Source organism: Perna viridis, chromosome 11, assembly GCF_037379345.1.
Source record: "Perna viridis isolate PV_CMFRI_1.1 ecotype Kerala chromosome 11, ASM3737934v1, whole genome shotgun sequence".
Classification (NCBI taxonomy): Eukaryota; Metazoa; Mollusca; class Bivalvia; order Mytilida; family Mytilidae; genus Perna; species Perna viridis.
In genome coordinates this window covers 26,989,824-27,013,774 of record NC_142455.1, presented here as the reverse complement: position 1 = coordinate 27,013,774, position 23,951 = coordinate 26,989,824, and the positions used below count along the sequence as shown (strand labels likewise).

The 23,951-nt window shown below is 31.1% G+C and overlaps 1 protein-coding gene across 1 annotated transcript; it reads left to right on the top strand.

The window, feature by feature from the left end:
• The first annotated feature begins 1,355 nt into the window (after window positions 1-1,355).
• LOC148603551 (mucin-2-like) lies at window positions 1,356-4,686 on the top strand. Its single transcript, XM_088551450.1, has 4 exons — window positions 1,356-1,371; window positions 2,146-2,430; window positions 3,763-3,831; window positions 4,448-4,686. The coding sequence occupies exons 1-4, from the start codon at window positions 1,356-1,358 to the stop codon at window positions 4,564-4,566; spliced, it is 489 nt and encodes a 162-aa protein (XP_088407576.1). The 3' UTR covers window positions 4,567-4,686.
• Window positions 4,687-23,951: the final 19,265 nt, after the last annotated feature.

Genomic DNA, 23,951 nt, shown 5'->3' with positions numbered 1-23,951 from the left:
GGTCAAGATATTATGCAGACAGTGTCTGTAGTATTCTTTTCACAAGTTCTTTGGGGTTGATGCGATGCATCAAATTCTCGAAACAAGGATTGTTTAAAAATCATACTTATCTATATAGCGGACACGGAGGGTAAATAATCTAACTAAACGACATTCTTTCTTTCGGATCAGATTAGCTATAAAGTCAGCTCATAAGAATGCAGGAATAGGTCAGCAAGTAGAGGAGCGCAAATACGTCGTCGATAAAAAAAATCCAGGATTTTGATAACATATTCTTCGATATATTTGGAAGATAGTTTGGAATTATTTTTATAGAGTATGATGAATCTCTACCATCAACTATAGATTTGTATCTAGGTGTATCATCTTTTTTGGAGAAAATACGATGTATAATGTTTTTTTTTTTTTGGTTTGGATTTTAATTCAGTATGAGGAATAGAAGTATACAGTGTTGAAAAGTCATAGGTTTTAATGCTATTTTATTCTGGTAATAAACTTGAATTGATTGTCTCCACAAGATCTTTCGAGTTTTTCAGGATCCATATTGAATTAATACCACTACGGGAGTAACAAGTGTTGTGGTAGGACTGAAGACCCTCTTTGACAGTTGTGTGTAAAGTAGTTATACGTTTTGAAAGAGGTTTTGGTGGTGCATTTTACATATCTTTGTGATGTGTTCGAAATGTGAATGCTTAGATTGTTAGCGGAATATGGTCGTGGGAGTTTAGTTTAAGCAAACTATAAAACCTGGTTTAACCCACCATTTCAATCGGAAATGATTGTTCTAGCTCTTGAACAATGTTTTTCAACTTTCCAGTTTTACCTTGATACTCTGTCATTTGTATTGCAGACTTTGCTTTAAGATTTTTCCTTTTGAATATTGCTTATAGCTTATACTGTTATTACCCGTCATTAGTACCCTTTTTTACTTTCTTTCGACGATGTCTTAGTTGTAAGGTATGGTAGTAGTTCTGTTTGATCGACCGCCTATTTTGACTAAAAATACACGAAAATTCTACGATCGACATAAAACCGCTGAAACAATCAATCTATCGAAGCTGGGATCGTGATTTTAATATATCTCATTATCGACCTTTAATTTATTTTCACATTTTTTGTGATTGATTTCGGCTAAACTTGAAATGAAGATGAAACTAATCTTTAATCTCTTAATGTCTTCAAGTTGATGGGATATCTTTTTAGTTTTTTTTAAACCGCAACAGTTTTTCGTGAAATGTTTTCTATTTTGTCAATATGTGTCCAAGAACCATGTTATGTTTACCGGTACTTTTCTTTAACGTTTATTTTATGATTTAGTTTTGAATATGATGTCTTTTCTGATTGAACTCTACAATATGATTGAGTTACCAGGTACAAAGACAACAAGAGGACCTACACCTGGATCTTTTACAGCTAATACAACTTAACCATCAAGTGCTGTAGCGTTATTCATTTTGGTTTTTAACTTTTTTTTAAATTTCAAATTTGCAACCTTGAATACCAATACATATACAGTGGATGTTTTTCTTCATTTGAAGGGAAACTTTTGGTCTGTTTTACACCATACTGAGTATTGTCAACGATACCTTTATTCTACCATTGCAAGTTTAATTACAATTGTAAACTTTGTATTCTGTTTCTGACTGCACATACAGTCTAGGGTGAATTGAAGGTTGGCAAATCTCATGTTTGAGACTAGTCTATCAACAGTCAGGCTGTTTTTGAAGTATTACCAATGGTAACCAATGGTTTACCAGTGGTATATTATATAGCTATCAATATATACATTGAATATAGCTATTGTTTTTAAATCATGTATCTCCAATTGGATTCAAAACCCACCATGAGAGTGAATCTCAGTATCTAGATGTGTGAGGTACAGTAATATGTTAAGAAATGTTTACATTTGGATTTTCCACAAGAAATCATATATTTACTTTAATAAGCAGCAAAAAATTGATAAACCTTGATAATTGTCTCGTACATCAATTTTCACATTATTGAGGTTTTGCAAAATTCTGCATCACTTAGAATAAATGTGAAATTACCTTTTTATGATAAATCTCTCCAATTTTTAGGTATATGGATTAATACCACTCTTTTGACCTCAGCGACCCTCTAAAACTTTTTTTTAAATTTCCACAGGATGCGTCCAAGAATGGTCACCTTACATAAATGAGAACCATCCAGATGGTCATAATCTTGGAGATAAGGAGATAAATGCTACGGAATACAAAATACGAAACCCCTCTTTCTGTCGTTATGGTATAATTACCAAAGCTGAATGCTGGGATATTGACATTGATGCCTCTCATTATTCATCAGGAGCTCAAATGGCATGCTCAGCAGAAAGAGGACTAATCTGTAACAATGCAGACAACTTCCCCATACAATGTGATGATTACAAAATCAGATTCTTTTGCCGGTGTGGTATGTACTCATTATGATTTGTCTGTCCGTCTGTTTGTCCATACATGTATTTCTTGTAAGCTTAACTCCTTTTAAGCTGTTGAAAACTTTTTATAAAATTTCACTTAAAGGTTGGGCATCATGTGTAGATATTTATGAAGGAAAATAATTACTTTTGGAGGATTCCAAAAGGAAAAAATGAACTTAAGGGTATTACATGATAAAACCCGACAAGGGTAATTTCTCCTTAACCACTCAAAAGGCAATTGAAGGGTATTATATTTGGCATTCTCTTTGTGAGTTTGTACTATATCAGATAAATAAATTGGTTGTCCTATGACTTTAGATATGACATTCTGAGTTAAGTTAGATAACAGAAATTCTGATGAATTAGTTAAACTTTATATCATTGTTCTGATTTGAAGCCACATTCACACATATGTTTTATTCAATTTTTACTCAAATATTTTATTGTATATTTACTCCTCTATTCTTTTAATTACATTCTTTCGATTTATTACTATATACAGGTAAGGTCTGTATGGGTCTATTTTTCTATACTATAAACAAGTATGGTCTGTATTGGTCTATCTTTCTATACTTTCAGCAAGTATGGTCTGTATGGTCTATGTTTCTATACAATAAACAAGTCTGGTCTGTACTGGTCTATATTTCTATACTATAAACAAGTCAGGTCTGTATTGGTCTATATTTCTATACTATAAACAAGTCTGGTCTGTATTGGTCTGTTTCTATAATCTACCTGTAGCTTGACATGTATGTAGTCCAATTGTTTGCTTTTTACACTTGTGGTTTTTAGATAGACTGCTTGACCTATTTCTTTCAAAAACACAAATATTATTAATAATAAAATATAGTTATAATTTTGGAGGAGGAATGACCCGGCCAGCGAAAGCTATATTTTTATATAGCCTAGCTGGCCGAGTCGTCTGGGGCGCTGGATTTTGTGCAGGCGATTTTGCCATAGATGTCATGTCACAGCGGAGGGAACGACCAAAAATTTGCATCGCCATTTTGAAAGTTCTAACATCGTTGGAAATTTTTCTGACCTTTCTATACATTTACATTATCTCCCCTTATCAATTCGATCCGATGGAGCAGTGTAGCGATTCTGAGACGTTTGTATAATATTGATTTGTTGTGACATGCATCATAAATTTGATCCTTTATCCTATTTGGATTAGCTGCCAGACCTTTATTGAGCATATTGTTTCGGCCATATTTCAAGGTCAATTATATTGTATATTGCACGTACTGGTCGGTAATTACCAGTTTTATATCTTTTGGTCGATCTGTTCGTAATGACAACCTTTTGACATAAACATATTACAGCACCAGCAGAATTCAAAATGAATTTTACACCAGGAACAGTCGAGGAAACAAGACCAACAACAACGCTAGGTATAGCATAGGCTTATATCATTGTTAGTTACATTAAGTTTAAGATCAAGACACTTTTAATTCATATGTATTGCCTATTTAGTATGAAAACATTTTAAACATGAGAAAAGCGTTACCTTAAATTCCAACGAACAATTGTTTGTATTTAATCTGTACTGAAGTTTACCCTGTATTATGGCATAGTATTTTTTATCTATTTTGTTTGAGTTATAACCATCTGATACTTATAATTGTATTATATGTCATATACGCTCTGTGAAGGGCCCTTTGATTGGAATATTTATAACGAGAATAAGTATGGTGTATATGCCAAAGAAACAAAAAACCCACTGTGGTTAAAATGTCAGCCAACGGCAACCCATTGATATTCAATGAAAGATGGGGAAACCCTCATACAATAGGGTCGGCTACACTGGCCCCAAATCATTATTATAAACAGATACAGCGAAGGAGTTGAAAGAGTTACTCCTACATACTTCAATTTAATTTTTCAGTTAACTGCCTAAAACAGTCCATCAGGTAATTTCAAATCAATTCCGATCGCTTATATTCCCTGAAGGTACCTATGTCAATCGCTGTAAATAAATGAATGACATTGTGTTTTCTTGTACTCTAGCACAACATGAACCAACCAAAATGTTTCCAGGTTGTGACGATGCGGCATTTTTCCAGCATAACTTCATTTTAACAAGTTCATCGCTATTGTTTACTTGTTATTGTATTAACTACAGATAAGTAAACAAACATCAATAAATGATAGCTGTTAAATTATGCAATCAAGGTTTGATACCGTTATATATTTCATTATTGTCATGATATAACACTGTAGGTATATTATATTGTATGAACAAAACTCTGATAACATGAAATGTATGTTGTTCAACATAAAGATGTTTTTTACTGTATTTGATTCTATGCTTTTTATCTACTTATGCTACCATTATGTTTGCTTTGTTAAAATCTTATTGAATTACTATCATGAATAGCTTTATACTATAAACAATGGATCTTATCAGATTTAAAAAAAATATGTTAAATTAAGAAAGAATGTTCTTTATCCAATAATATGAAATAACAAGTCTATTAAAAGTTGTGAAACGGGTACCAATGATGGCCGAGGGCTTCACACACTGTAGATAGTTAAACTCAGGCTATATTCAATTTGTAAAGGGTATCAATATTGAAAGGTTATAATCATTGTACGTTAACCTGTTAATACAAATTGGCTATCTTCATATTAACAACATTTGGCTAGAATTCTGCAACAGTTTTACTCAATATATTTACAATATTATACCATGCTTAATATAAACTAGGAATATAAAGATGACCTTTGCTTATTACAAATCATTCTTTCACGGTGTTTCCATCTGCACTATGAAAACTGATCTTTTTATCATGTCATAGTTTTCCTTTCCTTTTTCCCCCGGACTTGAATTTTTATGAGCAACTCGGCGGGTGTTTCTAGAAAAGCAGAGGACGCTTACCCTACCGGTGCACCAGATCCATGCTCCTAGTTTTTATTGTAGTCCAAGTTGCTCATTTGCTTTTGTTACTTTGTATGTATGATTTTAGTTACTTTGTGTTCTTTGTTGTGTATGTCTGTTTTCCACATCTAGTCTTTGTCCCTGGATTACATTCTTTTGATTTCCGCTATAACCTTGGTTTCCTTGATTACTCTTCCACTGCTTGCGATAAGTCGATTGTACGTGCAGTAATGACCATCGCTATATGCCGATCAAAACATGTAACTTTTACTGCTAATTTCCCCACGTCAACAACATTTTCCTGATCGGTCGGGAAATGTAACCCCAAAAATTTATATTAAGTAAATTGAGCGCACAGGAGGATGAAGCATATTTTGTATGGATATATCTCATATACGTTACAACTAATACATGCATAACCATTTAAAATATATTTATGATACACTCAGAAAAGAAACCACCACAAAGGCATATAAGAAATTCTCTTCAAATGCTGTCATACACAGGTATACAGTTATAAATAATCTCAAACTTCGATGTGCGAGTAGCTAAATTTTTAATTGTCGAGTAGGCACTGTGCAATGTTTTTGTGTTGAAGGTTATGCTACTTTTTTTTATGCATTGGTTGTTTATATCTCATTAAAATAGTTGAAATATCAAGGGTGCAAAGAGATACATATCTTCAAATGGACATGGACATGGACATAAAACTAATTTAAACACACTGTTAAATTAAAATTACACTAGTAGCCCGGGGTATTTGTAAAATTCGCACGAAAACTAGGAATAAAGACAAGATAACGGGTGTATATATTGTAATGATCTTTCAAATTAATATTTGCCATTTTTTGTTTTGTCCACAGCTGCATATGCTTAATTAACATTTTCGTTGTTTAAGTACATTCTTAAAAGTTTTAATTAAACAATACTGAAGGGAAAGACAGTAAACATATGCAAATCAAATTTAAGGTAGTAATTTAACATGATTTTAAAGAAGAAGCAGTTTTATTGGATGTGCTAACAGGAAAAATCATTTTTGGAACGACGCAACTACTTCGCCAAATAGGCCTCACACAAAGAATATATCCTGAAGGTATGATCTGTTAACATTTTTTGAAGCTCTCAGTACAATTTGAAATATTTTACTTACATAAGGGAGTTTCGAACATGCAATGTTTGAATAATTGCTAAAATGCAAGCGCTTACTGTCTTGAAAAATCCGATTAAGACTTTAATTACTCAATATTAAAGGATTTTAACGCAAAGACGACAAATCTGAATAATAAAAAAAATTAACAGAATTCCAAAAATTAACATCGTTTTATATATACAAAAATGATGAAAAATAAAGTTCGTTTTGCATTATTGGCGGCAATCTTTACATTTATAATAAATCTTTACTCATTTCACTTATAACCTTGAACACGGAAAATAAATAACTAACTCATCGTCTCTGGAACACATCAAATAAAAATAAAAGAAAAATAATTGTAGTAAAAACTCAAAAACCTCTTCTCGAACGAAGCATTTATTGTTGTCATTCAATATGTAAAAAGCGAATAAATGAATATTCTTGATTTATTTTTATTTTCTATAGTTCTCTCTTGATAGGAATGTGTTAAAGTATAACCAAAGAAAACAAGGTTATAGCGGTAATCAAAAGAATGTAATCCAGAGACAAAGACCAGACATGGAAAATAGACCTGCACAACAAAGAGCGTAAAGTAACTAAAATCAAACATACAAAGTAACAAAAGCAAATGAGCAACTCGAACTCCACTAAAAACTGGGAGCATGGACCAGATGCACCGGTAGGGTAAGCGTCCTTTGCTTTTTTATAAACAACCTCCGAATCGCTCATAAAAAGTTGAGTGTGGAGTAGACGAAACAGGAAATATTCTTTCTTTTTGATCAGATCAGCTATAAAGTCAGCCTCATAAGAGTGAAGGAATAGGTCAGCAAATAGAGGCACACAATTTGTTCTACTGAAATGCCGACCATTTGTTGATAAACGCGTCCACCACTCTGATGAAATATGTTGTCGTTTAAAAATTCCAGCATTTTGTAATCATATTCTTCTGCATATTTGGAAGATGGTTTGGAACTATTTATTACAAAGCATGAAAAACCTCTATCAAGAACTACATATTTGTATCTAGGTGCACCATCTGTTTTTGGAAAGACAACGATGTATAATGCTTTTAAGTGGTGATTTTAACTGAGTATGGGGAATAGTGAAATATACAGTGTTGAAAAATCATAGGTGTTAATGCTTTTATATTCTGATAATAGTCTTGAACTGATTGTCTCCAAAAGATCTTTAGAATTTTTCAGGATCCACATTGAATTAATACCACTACGGGAGTAACAAGTGTTGTGGTAGGACTGCAGAACCTCTTTGACAGTTGTGAATATAGAAGTTAAAAGTTTTGAAAGAGGTTTGGTGGTACATTTTGCACTATGAAACTTTGTTTGTATGGATACTGTACATAGACGGTAAATCACAATCATCGTTCTTAGTAGAGAGACCACAAGAGGATAGCACAGATTTATGGTTTTCCACAATCTCTTCTTGGAAAAGTGTGGTACCAATATAAATCTTATCACCGCTATTATTTTCTACGTCTACCTCTGATAATAAACATTGAATGTAAAACGTTTTGCAGACAAAACAATGTTGTTTTGGGCTTTGTCTGCTGGTATGACAACATATTTGTCATGTACATTGGACAGTGTTTTTCTACATCGGGGCTTTTGAAAACTGATGTAGCATTGGCACTTATTGACCTACTTCAAACTTTCATTCGTTTCAAAATTAAAGACCTCACGGCCCACTCTGACAGAGAATCAATGTCTTCCTGTTCTCGTTTTATCCATTTTTTTACTTGCGTAGTCCTCCACGGAATCCATAAGAACTTTAACGATATAATTTTTATTTATGGAGGGTGGTTCCTAATGACCTTTAGGATGGATATTACAGAGATTCGTTTTCGATATTGATTAAATCTCCCGTAATGACGTGACCGGAAGGACCATATTTGAATGGCAATATTTTGCAAGAACAGTCAGGTGGTTTAGGCTTGAAGTCCTCAATCTCGAGGTTCTGCAATAGCTTTTTTTTTGGATGCAATGGGAGAAGTACAGGAATAGGAAATAATTGGCTAACGGTAGTGGAAGAAATGATTGTTTTTCTTCATCTTGACTTTTCACACAGACTGGATTAAAGAGTCTGTGGAAACTAATATCAAAAATGATGGTAACAAGTCTGTATAATGATGAGGTAGGGTAAGAAACAGAAGTGTCAAGACTTGTTTTGTAAAGGGAGTGTAGTAGAGTGAGAGGTATAAAATAGAGTTTGGTTCTAATGTGATGAAGTCCAAGAGGTATTTGTATGAAGGAAGGAGACCATCTATGGCGACATCATGTAACTTAGGTGACGCATAGGCGATTGTCAGAACCTTCTTCGCGTCTGGGATTTTTGTCAAATAAATTTATCACATTTATTCTATTGTTATATTGGCTTGAAAGGTTCCCTATACTTTTGATGTTGTCATTGCATCCGTAAAGTATTGCAGTACTTAGTCTGCGTGTGTAAAAACTGAATTATAATTATTTAAAAAAAAACACTAAACTTAAAATGTTAATATACTAAAGTGGAAAAACAACATTTCAACATAAACAAAAAAGAATAGAAGAAATAAAAACAAAAGAAAAGAAAAAAAACATAAGAAAACATAAGAAAACACACAAAACACAAATTATTGATATGTACTATTTGTTTAAGTACAAATCTAGCTATTCAAAAAAGAACATCATAAAATTAAGCAAAAACGAATCGCATAAAAAATAAGAGGGTTTGAGGTAAATAAAGTCCAGGAAATGTTCATCGCAGTAAGCTATGTCTGATTTTAAAAAGTATGTTCAATGTTTTAAATCTTAAAAAAAAACAAACAAAAAAAACAAAAGAACAAAACAAAAACAACAAAACAAAAAAAAAAAAACAAAACAAAACAAAAACTCAAAGAAAATTGGACAACACAAAATGAGCAACAACGTGTAGGAAACATTTTTTTAAATATCCAATAAACAAAAAGATGTAACCCTCGTCTTTAAAAGTGTCGTGTAGAATTAATAAACAAAATATATGAGGTATGTCTTGACTTTTTAGTGCATATAAATTCTTTAAACATTTTTAAGTGAAAGCATAACAAAATCTTCCTTAACATAATTTTGAATTCTATTTTTTTAAGACAAAATATGTAAACTAAAAATAATTATCATGATGATTTACTAAGTAAACCCATTGAACTTCTAAACTTCTGTTCAGGGTGGTGATGCACATATCTGTGTGATTGACGATAGGAATACAAAAACACGATTCTTATCAAAATGAATTTATTGGTTTTACCGCATGTCAATAAAAACGTGATTATTCAAGTTCAAATTCAAAAGCTTTATTTAAAGGCGGTACATGTAAAGGGGATTATCAAACATTTTTTATTGCCGTTTTTATATATATAATGGTAAGTTAATGCTCAAATCTAGCTATTGGTAAGTATACTTAGTTATTGTGTAGATTAACTAAAATTGCATGCGAGTATCCCATATTAAAGTGATAATTTTTAAACCAAAGTAATAGATTCATTACACAACAATTTGAAACGTATTTAAGTAACAGTAATTTTAGTCGTATGTAACAAACATATATCATAAAACTCAATCACAATGGAAAAATAATTGTATTATTTAAAGATTAATCAAGAAAACCAAGATTCTAACGGAGATTAAAAGAACTCAATCCAGGGGGGGGGGGGACAAAGACCAGACAGGGAAAACTGACACAAACAACAAAGAACATGAAATTAACAAAATAATGAATACATAGTAACAAAAGTAAATAAACAACTCGAATTCCTTGGTTTTCTAATGGGCCTACTGGGGAAATGTTGTTGATACTTACAAAGAATTATCATTACGTACAACTCACTATTATTTGTTGGACCAATTACTGAATTTTTTAATGATTTCTAGAAAATGAGTTTCTAGAAAAGCAGAGGACGCTTACCCTATCGGTGCACCTGGTCCATGTTCCCAGTGTTTAGTGGAGTCCGAGTTGCTCATTTGCTTTTGTTGTTACTTTGTATGTATGATTTTAGTTACTAAATGTTTTTTGTTGTGTATGTCTGTTTTCCATGTCTGGTCTTTGTCCCTGAATTACATTCATTTGATTACTGCTATAATCTTGGTTCCCTTGATTACTCTTTTATCAAAAGCCTGTATGTAACCTGCATACGGACACAAGAAATAACAAAATTCAAAACCAAAAATAACATACAAAAATAAACAGCACGTAGTAGTTAAAAACATTTTTACTTTCTTATATGAAACTTACGTTGATTTTCAGTATACATCCCATTTCTTGTTTCGATACTGAAAAGAACGCTCTCGAAATGGTTCGATTATTTCTTTTTCGTCAGTTATAAATTGTGCGTTGTAGCTATTACAGCCCTATCATTATTGTGCATTTTTGTCTAAATATCAAACCTTCAATGTCACAGAAGCCGGATTTGATGCGAGTTTTTTATGAAACTTTAAAAAAAAAAACATTTATTAGTAATTAAAGTTCAGATTTTAGACTGTAATTAGCGAAATATTTGAAAAACTACGAAAATTGAGAAAAATCAATACATTTCACGTCAAGGTGAAAATTTTAGATGTTTGAAGCATTGATATTTTGTTGATTGGTGAGTGTCGGCGTTCACTTAATGAAAAACGAATTATGTTTAGTACATTTATGAAAACTATAGATACTCAATCCTACATTATTGTCCTTAAACAACTTTGTCACATCTATATTGCACAGATATTACATATTGTGTTACGAAAATGTGGTGATAAAATACACAATGTAACATCAAAGACAAACTGTTTGGCTTTAAGAATACTGATGATGCAAATGATATTTTTTAATTAATTTTTTTTCTTATATGTAAATAATACTAATAACGTGCTTATAGTGCACAAACATTATGCTTTAATCGGAAAGTTGGAAACAACAACAATTGTCCTGACTTGGTACAACTATTTCTATTCCATCGTTGACGAAAATGATGGGATATACAAGGTTTTTAGCGTGCCAAAACGTTATGTTTGTAAAAAAACGCTTTATTGCAGTATAAAAGCTAACCAAGTGCATCAACCAATAATATGTGTGCATGCCAACCATATGGACAGATATGTATTACTTTTTTTTCCGTTTACCGGACACGTCAAGATTATTATTTTTATTATTATTATTTGTTTTTGGTTTAGTGTTGACAACACGTTTAAATTTGATCTCAGTGTGTTTTTTGTTTTTGTTTTTATAGATGCATATTGCTTGTTCATATTTCGTTTTTATTTGGCTTGGAATTTATCGATGAATATTAGAATCGCACATTTCGGGTTAGTCGTGATGCCTTGTATCAAAATAATTGCACTGTTTATTTATGTGTAACTGATATCAGTGTTACAAAGTTTTGTTTTTGGAAAATTCATGAACATTATTAAAAAAAAACACGTATAAGAGTGGCTAAAAACTTGAAATTTAGTAAATACTTCAATTTCAATATCAGTATAAATTCCAATAAGACATCAACAAAACTATGATGATTTATTTAGACCACATATTGTAACCATTGGTGTCTTTAATTTTCATTGAGGTTGCCCATGACGAAAGTTCAAAGGCTCAGAACATTCAGTACAATATCTATAAGTATGCCACCCATACACATATAAACTACTCTTGGTTTGATAAATAACTGATTGATAAAATAAACAAGAATTCTTGCAAGAAAATATTGGATTTTCTAATTTATAATTTATATTATAAATAACATTAAATTATGGTCTGATATGTATATACTTTGAAAAACAGACGACAAAATACCCCCCCCCCCAAAAAAAAAAAAAAAAAAAACAAATACAATAAAAACAATATTTATTATGACGACAAATTATAATTGGCCTATATACAGACAGATGGATTGAGATGCATCCATCTAAAATGTTATGTATAAAATGTAAGGTGTGTCAAAGCAAGTACTGACTACTAAGACTTCTTAAGACACCACTGCCGTCTACGGGACAGACTTTGGACCAAGAAAATACGTTTAACGTGCACCCTAAAATAGTTTCATTTTCGATATCTACATCTTATTGAAAACTATTATCTTTCTGACAAACATATTCAAGATTTTCATATTGTTTACGAATTAATTTCCTGTAGTTTTTACGTGTGTATAATTATGATTATTTTATCTTAAATTTGGCGCACATTCCAAACAAAGTTCAAGTCTTAAACTTGTTACTAGGATTTACATTATATTTATTGTATTGAAAACTTTTTTATTTTTACTTATTTATTCTTCATATCTTCTGTACTTTTTTGACTACTGATTTTACAGATTTTGACTAGTTCCAATCTGATGTGCCCATTTGTGTTAAAATGCACAAAAAAAAACCCAATTTATTTTGGAAACCAGTGAGAGCTTGAATTCCGCAAGGATCTATATTCGGCCGTTTACAAGCTAAAACTGCATATCATATATTTAAATTATTCAAACCTTAACTAATCTGTCAAAGTGTACAAACAAAGTTCTGTCAAACTAAATGGAACAATGTTTCTGCAGAATGGTAACATCGTCAGTACGCTCTTCTGCTTTATCAATGCCTTGGATTGTGTTTGTACAATATGACAAATGAACATAGATAAAATAAAGAATGCAATGGTAAATCTTTATCATTTGAGGGATTGACTTGTTATTGTAATATGCGTTAATGTTTTGTAGTTTCACTTTGGCAGTAACACTTTTTTTAATTAAAATAAAACATGTTATTTGCATTGATATTACATACGGTGAGAGCATGACATTTTGTAGGTTTAAACTGGACTGGAGCTGGTATGTCAGTGAACTGCTAGTAGGCTATTGGTTGTATGTTTGTGTTACTTATAATCAGTTTCGTTATCTTTGTTTTATCAAGGAACATATTTTTAGGCGTGTTAAATTGTGACGGTGGCCAGATTTTAAAAAGGGGGTTGTGGACACGCCCAAGTGTTTTAGCTCCACCGGGAGTTTATGCGCCTGTTCTAAGTCAGGAATGTCTGGCCTCTGTATGCATCGTTTCAATTTTACTTTAAGATTACTTTCATCTTGCTGAAGTATATGGGGGCAACTATTTCGCTGTACCCGTGTATTATGCTGTTTTGCGGCAGACTATAGCATGCCCTCTGGTATGAGAGTTTTCTCGTCATTCATTGAAGACCCATGAGTGGCCTCGAGCTACATTTTTCATCTCGGTGGGGTTGTTGTCTCTTTTACATATTCACCATATCCATTTTCGTCATGTGTATGTTATATAAAATGCTTTGAACAAATTAATTCAGCATTTTGACGCATTTGCAAATTTTTAATTTAATAGTCTGTTGCAAAGATCTTCTTGAATGGAAAAGAAATATGTAAAATTAAAATTAAAGAAATGAATATAAAAGTAAAGAACTTCATTTCATGAAATAATTACACACAAGTTAAACAAGGCACTAAAATTATCGCTGAATTTTATATTGATAATTTTACTGTTAATAATATGTATATGTTGAATATGCATGTGGTAAAAATCCTTCCAAAATAAAAGTCGTTTGAATAAAAAAATAAAATAAAATTTGTTTCAGTTACATGAACAGTACTGTGACCAAAATGTTTCTTGATGATATCGTTATTTTGAAATAATTCTTATTCACGTATATTTAAAACAATCAAAGATGTTCAAAATGTTAAAAATTTCAAACAAAGTGAATTTATCATGTTTTAGTCATTTAAACGATTATAATTAATATTTCTATCTGAGAAGATTTATGAGAAAAAATGTTTTACACAAGGATAAATCGCCAAAGGTGAATGCTGGGATATTGAAATTGACGCATCCTACTTTCATCAGGGTCTCAAATGTACACCTGAGAACGGACTTGTCTGTAACAACGCTGACAACTTTCCCATACAATGTGACGACTATGTAATAAAATTCTATTGTGAATGTGGCACGAAGACTTAACATATAAATTGTGTATCTATTCAGTAATAAATGCATGCACTTTTGCAATTTGTTTTTTTTAAGCTACTTTTAAAGAAATTCTTTGGGTGCAACATACAATGTTGGCTAACAAAAAAAAAATAAATAAGGAGTTATGAAGTTATGGCCTTTACATAAGAAAATATACAGGAACAAGTCCAGGTATCTGATCACATGGTAAATTTCAGGACGAGATAGGTTTTTAATTCTAGCAAACATCTTAATCAGCAAATTTAAAGACAAAAGGGAAAATAAACTCATTGAATCATCTCTATTACGAGTAAAGATTGTCTAAGATGTATTTGTACCCACAAAACAATCTAAGATTGGGTATTTTATGGTAGTCTGTCTGTCCATCTGCCCATATATTATCTAGGTCCAACTACTTCTTAACGAATCAATTCATTTTGATAAAACTTAATACAAAAAGTTGAATCTCGTTTATCAAAGTGCATAGAGGAAGGTGATTTACCTAAGCTTGCAAAGGGAGATAATCCAACATAGAGGTTTGAGTGAAAAGGAAGAGACTTCACTCACTGATCAGTCATGGTTCTAAGCCAGTAGGTTAAACAGACAGGGCAGAGAGATTTTAATCTTAACTTCATTTCAGTTCATTGATATTGTAGAACCTTCAACTGAATTTAATATAAAACCAACCCAGGGTACGGCAGAGAAAACTGCTACAGTTACTAACGCAGGTGAAATCAATATCCTCCTTCTATTTATAATCCTTCCGTCAGATATTTGGGATGGGGAAAGGGTGCTTTATGTGTTTGGGATAGGGAGAGAGAGTTTCAGATGTGTTCAGAATGGGTAGAGGTAGCCCCGGGTGTTTGGGACGGATGGGGTTGGAGTAAGTTTTACTGCTGTTTCTCTTTTTGACCAAATTTAAAAACTATTGACCAAACTTGAAAAACGCGCAGAATTTTTGTATCGCGCTAGAATTCTAACAAATAGGCTTCTGGAACAGGATTGAAGTCATCACTACAGAAGTTTTATTGTCATCATCATGAACTCTTGGATCGTTACGGTGTATCCATTTGCGCAATGAAAACCGAACAAATCGGCGGGTGTTTCTAGAAAAGCAGAGGACGTTTATCTTACCGGTGTACCTGGTCAATGCTCCCATTTTTAGGTGGAATTCGAGTTGCTCATTTGCTTTTGTTACTTTGTATGTATGATTTTAGTTACTTTATGTTCTTTGTTGTGTATGTCTGTTTTCTATGTCTGGTTTTTGTCCCTGGATTACATTCTTTTGATTATCTCTATAACCTTGGGTCCCTTGATTACTCTTTCTGTTGATACTCATATAAAAATTATAAATATTTGTTTAGCCAAAACTTTATCTTAAAGGAAATTATCAGAAATTTGGTATAAATCTTCATAATGTGTACGTGCAAGGGGAAAGGCTTTGTTCTTGTCAGGCTTTTATTAATATTTCCCTAATAATTTCCAGAGACTCTTTTGACATTCCTATCTTATGGGCTCAATTTTTTTTATAAATTGAGCTTGAAACCTTTTTCGAGATTTTCGGGATTGTAAAAGTAGGATTGATAGCATATTTCAAATGTAAACTGTTTAACTTTTAGAATTTGTATATGTGCCTATAGTACAGAAAAAAAATGTTCTGTAATGCATGCAATTAATTTTCTCTTTAAAATGTCTCTTCTGATTGATTTATTTTTTTCGCTTATTATCGCTTAGATGTATTTTTACCATGTAGTAGTGATGACGTATAAAGCTGTTAAATTAAAAATTAAATTACCAGGAATGATTGTAGTTTTTAAAGTTTTTTTTAATAACCTCAATAAATGTGGTGCACACTTGAAACCTTGCCATGGCAAGTTATTTAGTATGTAATATGTTAAAAAGAAGTTATTTCTTCATAGACTAAAACATATTTCAGTATTAAAAAAGTTATCGCACATAAATGATATATCACTCCGGGTTGACCATTTGCTTTTGTTACTTTGTAAGTATTATTTTAGCTACTTTATTGTGTATGTCTGTTTTCCATGTCTGGTCTTTGTCCCTGGATTACATTCTTTAAATTACCGCTAGAATCTTGGTTCCCTTGATTACTCTTTCAAAAAGTTTTATTTTTCTTTACACTGAATGTATGTATTGAGCCTTATTTCTAAGGTGGTGAAATTAATTAAATTACTTTAAACAATTTAGATAAATCTTATGGAAAATATTTCCTGCTGCCAATATTATATTCACTATGGACCACTTTTTAATTTATTTTTCTACTTTTCCATACTTCTTCATTCTTTAACAATTTAGTCAAATCCTATAGGAAATATTTCCTGTCAATGTTATGTTAACTATGAACCACTCTTTAGTTTGATTAACTATTTAATCAACCTTCTTCATGGCTTAAAAGAAATTACATAAATAAAAGTGATTTCACAACTGTGGATGAATTTTTGTCAAAAAGGGAGATCTTTACAACAATTAACAAAGAAATATAATTAAGTATAAAATTAATGTAATTTGTATTCAAAAGAAAGTAAGATGCATGTTTTATACTTATTTTGGACTTTATTTTGTTATGATGCAATACAAACAATTGTCAGTTTAATAAACATTCAAAATATCATTTTACATTAGGTCAGTATTGGTTTTCACTTATCGGAACATGTGAAGAATTTGAATATGAATGCGATATATATATATATATATATATATATATATATATATATATATATATATATATATATATATATATATATATATATATATATATATATATATATATATAAGAAATGTAAAAAACTAGTTAACTTTTTAAATACCTGAATTTTTGTTCAAATATAAACCACTCATTAGCACTGTAGTTAAGGTTCAACAAAATGGAAGTAGGAAGCATAATTTAGCCGCGATAAGATCTATCAGAGTGTGTCAAAGAAGCTATATTATTGTATCTCTTTGTATTGTATAATACGAGGTATAAAGCCTCGGTGATTTATGCGCTTTGATTTTCGTGCTATGGCAAATTTCGGTAAAAATATATATATTTAGTTCTTGGTCATACTACCGTATTGGTGAATAACCCCAGGTATATATGGTCAACCAGAAGTGAATAAGACATTTGAATTTTGATCCATATTACAGTATATGTAACATATATTTTCTCGTATTCCAGCACAGCCTCAACCAACAAATCATGTTAATGATTGTGATAATACTACAATAGTACTGTGAACACAACTTGATTATAACCAGCACATCTATATTGTTTACTTATTAATTTATCAATTATAGATAAATAATCGAATATCAATACTTATGTTTAGAGATTTACTGTTTTAAAAAAGTGCAGGAAGCCGCTTTATTAATTAGTCAATGCCCTATCTTTATTATTCATACAAGCAAGGTACTATGAGAATTTTTTATATACTGTAATTTGTTTATATAACTTTGTTTTTTGCCTTTTTGATGATTTGCTTCGAAATTTGTAAAGCCATACCTATTTGTTACCAAGTATGTTTGATTTCCATTAAAATCTTTTCGAGTTATTTCCATGTATAATTTTAAACAATAAATATGAGATCTTGGCCGTTTGGAAACAATCACATTTTATCCAAACATATTGTTCTTCACTGAAGTTGATGACTAAACTGCAGTATCTTATCAATGCTTTTCCGTCTATTAATTTATTGCCTAAGATAATCTAGAAATATATATTTTATACGCTCAATGGTGGCAAAGAGTTGACAGAAACTGTAGTTTTGACCATCAATTGCCACCAATCAATTATAAACAAAAGAAGAATATGTCCATTAAAACACAGATTTTTTTCACGAAACTGATTGTCGTGGCATTAATTGATGCATATTAAATTATTCGTGCATTTTGAAGAACACATTAGAAAAAACATCTTCTTTAATTGTATTTTGTAAATGTTTTTAAAGAAAAGATAAACAATTTCAAAAACACAGAAACATGGAGAAATGAATTTATTATACGAATATTTGACAGATTTATCAAACAAATATCATAGCGCTCTGCATAAACTTGATAAATAATGAGAAGAAATTCTTGTGTTCGGAAGAAGTAAATTGATACTTTAGATTTGTGGAATGGATGTATCTAGGCAAGTAAAAGAGAAGGATCTTTGTAATGACGTTTAAGTCAAATTGTTTGTGCAAACTTAGCGTGCGTCATTTCATTGGCAAGATTAAGGCAGACCTTGCCAATAAATAATAATTGGTAATTGCAGTATATTAAAGATATACCACTCGTTTCATTAATAAGCTATATATTATTCTCAACGTCATTGTCGAAGAGTTGTAAAATAAATTGATTCTGCAACTATTGTTATCATTGGTGGATTAATTTTCCTATTACGGTCATTTGCATACTGTTCATTCAAATATTTCATCTTTAGTGAATGGATGTATCATCTTCATTTCCATATTGCTGCTTCGGCTATTTTGGCGAATTATTGTATCCAATTACGAGTAGTCATCACCACGCAAAATTGTACAAAACTCTTTTGTTTATGACTTCTTATTGAAAGCGTATGAATACAATATGATTTTTATTTTCTTGTTAGTCAGAAACATATGTTTTTCATAGTACTCATAAACCGCGTGTTAAACATATGACAAACATCTATATTTCAGGTATTTTGAAAACGTATGAAAACATATATTGCATTTTTTTATGTATTGTTAATTTTACCAGTGGCAGCCCTTACCATTGATTTGTTGATATATGACATCGTACTGTTTTGCATCCCTTATCATTTTTGCAACTGGCGAAGAATGTTGTGCCTTTGAAATAAATTGCAAGTTGATATTACATAAATAGAAACATATTGATGTGTATGACGATAGCTGCGAATTAACCATTATTCAAGTGTGTGTTATATTGCTATTACGGACATGGAATAGATATGCTGGCTCCAAAATAGTCATGTAAAGCTTTGGACGTGATGAAGATTCCTTTATATAATCAAAGTAGTACAAACCAGCCATTTATCAAAGTATGATTATTTCTTTTCGAAAGAGTCACTTTGTATCATGACATGATATTATTTTATAAACGTTTATATCAATACAAACTATAGGATGTTTAGATACGAGTGTAAGAAACGTTTTCTCATCATATTAGCACTAAATAACGTGTTTTCATGACAACCTAATTCATATGCATTAATGAAAACCGTCATTGGTTCTTAACCTCCATTTTGATACATTGAAAATGCATGCACATGTCAGAAAAAAATAATAAATCTTCGGAAATACCTCGTATATATGACACACAATGGTCCAATTATCTGTGTGTGGTTGCAATAATCGTATTTAGAAAGTAAGAAGACTTAAGTTCTTCTCGTTTTCTGTCAGTTTTACATTTTCTTTAGGCATACATCCGGCGTAGCGAATACACAACTACTTTGCACACCATTTTTAGGATTTGAACTGGAGAGTACAACTAAAATAGTGACACTCTATGTATTGTTCTTTCTTTGTCGCTGGGTTATAATAAACAAATCCGGTAGACTTAATTATGACCAAGAGATTGCGTGGGCGGCTTCATTTATCTTTACAGAGTTCGGCGACACATGTGTCGACGCAGGTGATGACTTCGATAATAATTGACATTTAATTGATTTTTTTTTTGGTCTTATGGATTTTTAAATTAAACAAATTAAGTGGAGAATTTGACACAATACACAATATATAATAGGTGACCCTATTTCAACCACTCGATCTATGAATTGTTAACCAATGACGTAACATGGTCCCGTGATCACATAGCTAATTAAAATGTATATGGCTTGGGTCATCGTCGATTTTGAATCAATATATCTTCAGTTAAACGACGTGACTGAATGCAAGGTGCGTTTTGACTAAATATATTAGATGTAATAAATCTAATAAACCAAAAATTGAAAACAAAATTGTGTCACGTCTGTCTTCTTTAATAGTAAATTGGAACACAATGTATCAATGAAGGTTTACCAAGTTTGCTGTAACCTTGCCAACCCCTGTTTAATCTAATGAAAACACATCACCTCGTTAAGGTTAAGGATCGATTTGCAAAGACATTATTCTTACAAAAACAAATCGATGCATTGAAAATCATGTCAATTAAAAATCAATTGACACAGGTGAACTTTTAACACATCTTTAACTGTTACCATATTTACATATGTTACAATTAAAGTATCTAATTAAGAATTATTTGTAATTACTGAAAATTTCATCAAATATGTATAATAACTGGGATGTTTCGAAATAAAATACAATTACTAAAATTTTCAGGAACTGTGTATGATTACTAAAATATTAAGTAGAGGTTATGTGTAATAACAAAAGAGTTATTTAAAACTTTTTTGTAAGAGTTATGGCCAAAAGTTAACTAAGGTAAACACTTTTAAAAAATGTACAGGATTTTTCTAAAGGGTTAGGACTGCAGTAAAGATAATGTTCTTTGCATATTAGCTTGAATAAGAGGTTTGGTACTGTATTTAATACTATTACACTTGTAATTTAAATCACTCTGTTGGTCCTTCTTATTTCAAACATTTAAAATTAAGAAATGAATCAGGTTCCAATAGATGCTGTTGTCGGACTATCAGCAAATATTGGTCCATAGGTAGAGAACGTCCTGTTGTTTTCAACAGCTAAGCAAAACAATTTGTTGCTATTAATTTAATTCAATGTATTCAATGTATGAATGCATTATCAATTCTTTCAGTGAACTCAGTAAAGTACAGCTTCGATATAAGCCATGCAAACCCCTTTCAGCGTTTACTTACAGCTGGCAGTTATGGAACAGAATTTTTTTTTAAATCTACATTACCTTGCATTTTAGTTGAACATGTAAATTTGGTTTGTCCACTGAAATCTGTGAAAATAACTAAAACTAAGTAAAAAATAGGTGAAATAAATGATGTTTCATTATATTTAGTCGATTTATTGAACATTTTGCACCTAGTATTTCATATGTATTTTGCACATTTCCTAAAAGTAGTCAGTAAATTTGTAGAAAAACTTTAGAAGAAGTTACTGGCCAGAATTAGGAATTTTATCATTCCTTAGAAGTTTAGTGATTGTACATATTTACTGAAAACAATTTAAATATATATATATTTATATATATATATATATATATATATATATATATATATATATATATATATATATATATATATATGATGTATAGCAAGTAGTGCTGTACCAGCCTTAGACCAAGATCTAAGACGTTGTTACGATCATAGAACATGATCAAAACTGGTCAAAATGTAAAAGAGTATCTCGGGAAAGCTTTTGGATGAAGAAATTGCAAACAACTTTTCCAGATGGAATTAACGAGAAAAAATAATTCATTTTTAGGTTTTGGTCTACGGCTGGTATTAAAATGGAACATTTAGCAACACAGAAATTAGTCCATATTGATATAATACATTAATTACATGAACTAACCAGTGAAGGGTTTCTATCCTAACCATGATAAAGACAAGTTCTTCATAGATTTATTTTTCTGTTTTATATTTTGCTCTTTGTTTTGTGTTTGTTTCTGGTTTTGTTTGTCTTGTTATGATAGTTGCATTTTGTTGACTTAGTTTTCTCTGAATGGTTTACCATTGTTTGTTGTGAATATTTCGATTTCTATAGATGGCGTTCCTAGTATACTATGTTAATTACTTGTTATGAAAAAAAAACAGAAAACGTTTGATAAAACGAAATTCAATATAAAATTTCAGTCTTGAGTTATGACGTCAAAATACCACATTATATTACAATATCATAACGTATGACTGAATGTACACATGCGATATTTTTGTGAAATTGACCACCGATCTTCACTCTTATTGTTGAGACACTTGTATACTTAAGTTAACACAAGTGTGGCAAAGTGACAATACCTAACATATTAACCCTATATAAATGCCTAAATTTAAATAGATACCATTATTTCATTTTTTCTGACGTGAGTGATGACATCGAAATCAATTTGGAGTAAATATGTCGGGTAACTTAATCCGTGGAAATTCAAAAATAGAAAGACCCAATATTATAAATATTTAAAAAGGACAGTCCAAAGCTGGACCAAAAATGGTCATTGTAATTAAAACCTTCTTTGGTCCGAACACTATATATATATACAGCTATATCGGTAACTAAGGAAAGACTTTGATTTTAGTTACCTGACAACCCCTTTACTTTCTTTATTGTACAACCGGAAGCTTCATTTTAGACGTTACGAAAGTCTACCATTGCGAAAAACAACCATATATATTTCGTATTAGACGCTCGGGAAGTTGGAAATACATATTGCGTGTCTACGTTCCCTATACAGACAAATGAACAATATATAGTCATCTTATGTTGCTCGATTTGTATGATAATGATATGTTCATTTAAATAAGATAACCTTATGATTACGATTGTTATAATAATGACCATGTGATAATCATAGGTAATCTGAAACATGTGGTAATCATATGATCGATTCATATGAATTTCTTATGTTGCAAACCATATGATACTCATGTGTGGCACTTTTGGCTGTGTATAATACGAACTTATATTGGTCGGACCAATCAATTAATTAGAACATTGGAACTTTGGGAAACTTTTGTGTGTTACTCTTACATTTCTAGTGGTTTCATAAACAATAGATACAAAAGCAGTATAAATACTGATATTATATATATATTCCTTTCCATGTTAGTTTGCAAAATAATGTAGGATATATACCAAACGCAGGACAAAAGGAAATCGTACCTTTTTAGCTATAACATTGTAAATTTTACAAAGCATAATTTCTTTTTTACAGTATATATACCATACACTGTATTTTAGGTGTATGGTCTGTCATCTCGTCATTGATTTTGTTAGGATTAAATCCGGTTCAAACATAAACAAAAATGAAAGAAGATGTACGAAATTGAATTACATGGTCGTCACTATGTACTTTTATGAATTTGCCATTAGAACCTTTCTATCTAAAAACAATGGTTCAGGAAAAATAAAAGCTGTCGAATAATGGAGTAATTGTCAAAATTACAGTTTTTAGTGGAGTGCGAGTTGCTCATTTGCTTTTGTTACTTTGTGTGTATGATTTTAGTTACTTAATGTTCTTTGTTGTGTATGTCTGTTTTCCATGTCTGGTCTTTGTCCCTGGATTACATTCTTATGATTACCGCTATAACCTTGGTTCCTTGATTACTCTATCATAATTTTTACTTTAAACTGTTGAACTATTTAAAATACGATAAAAATTGTAGTCTGTTGCAAACGTCTTCTTGTGTGAAAGCAAAAGCAAAAATAATTTAGATATTAATGCAAAGGTAATGTTTCTCGATAAACAAATAGATTGATCTTTAAAGTGTCACGGTTGATTTAATAGATATAAAACCAGTTGATAAGTTCAATTATCCAGAAATAAAATTTAATCATTTAAGTTCGATAAACTAGCGATGTATTCGGTTTCTAAGAGGGTATATCGTACTTGTATTAGAAAGACACCATAGTTATAACTAGAACGAGAAACATGACATACACA

Bases quoted from the DNA above. Each gene is read 5' to 3' on its own strand.
- LOC148603551 (XM_088551450.1), top strand. The intron at 2,431-3,762 runs GTATGTACTCAT...AACATATTACAG, and splicing joins CAGATTCTTTTGCCGGTGTG to CACCAGCAGAATTCAAAATG. The intron at 3,832-4,447 runs GTATAGCATAGG...CTTGTACTCTAG, and splicing joins AAGACCAACAACAACGCTAG to CACAACATGAACCAACCAAA.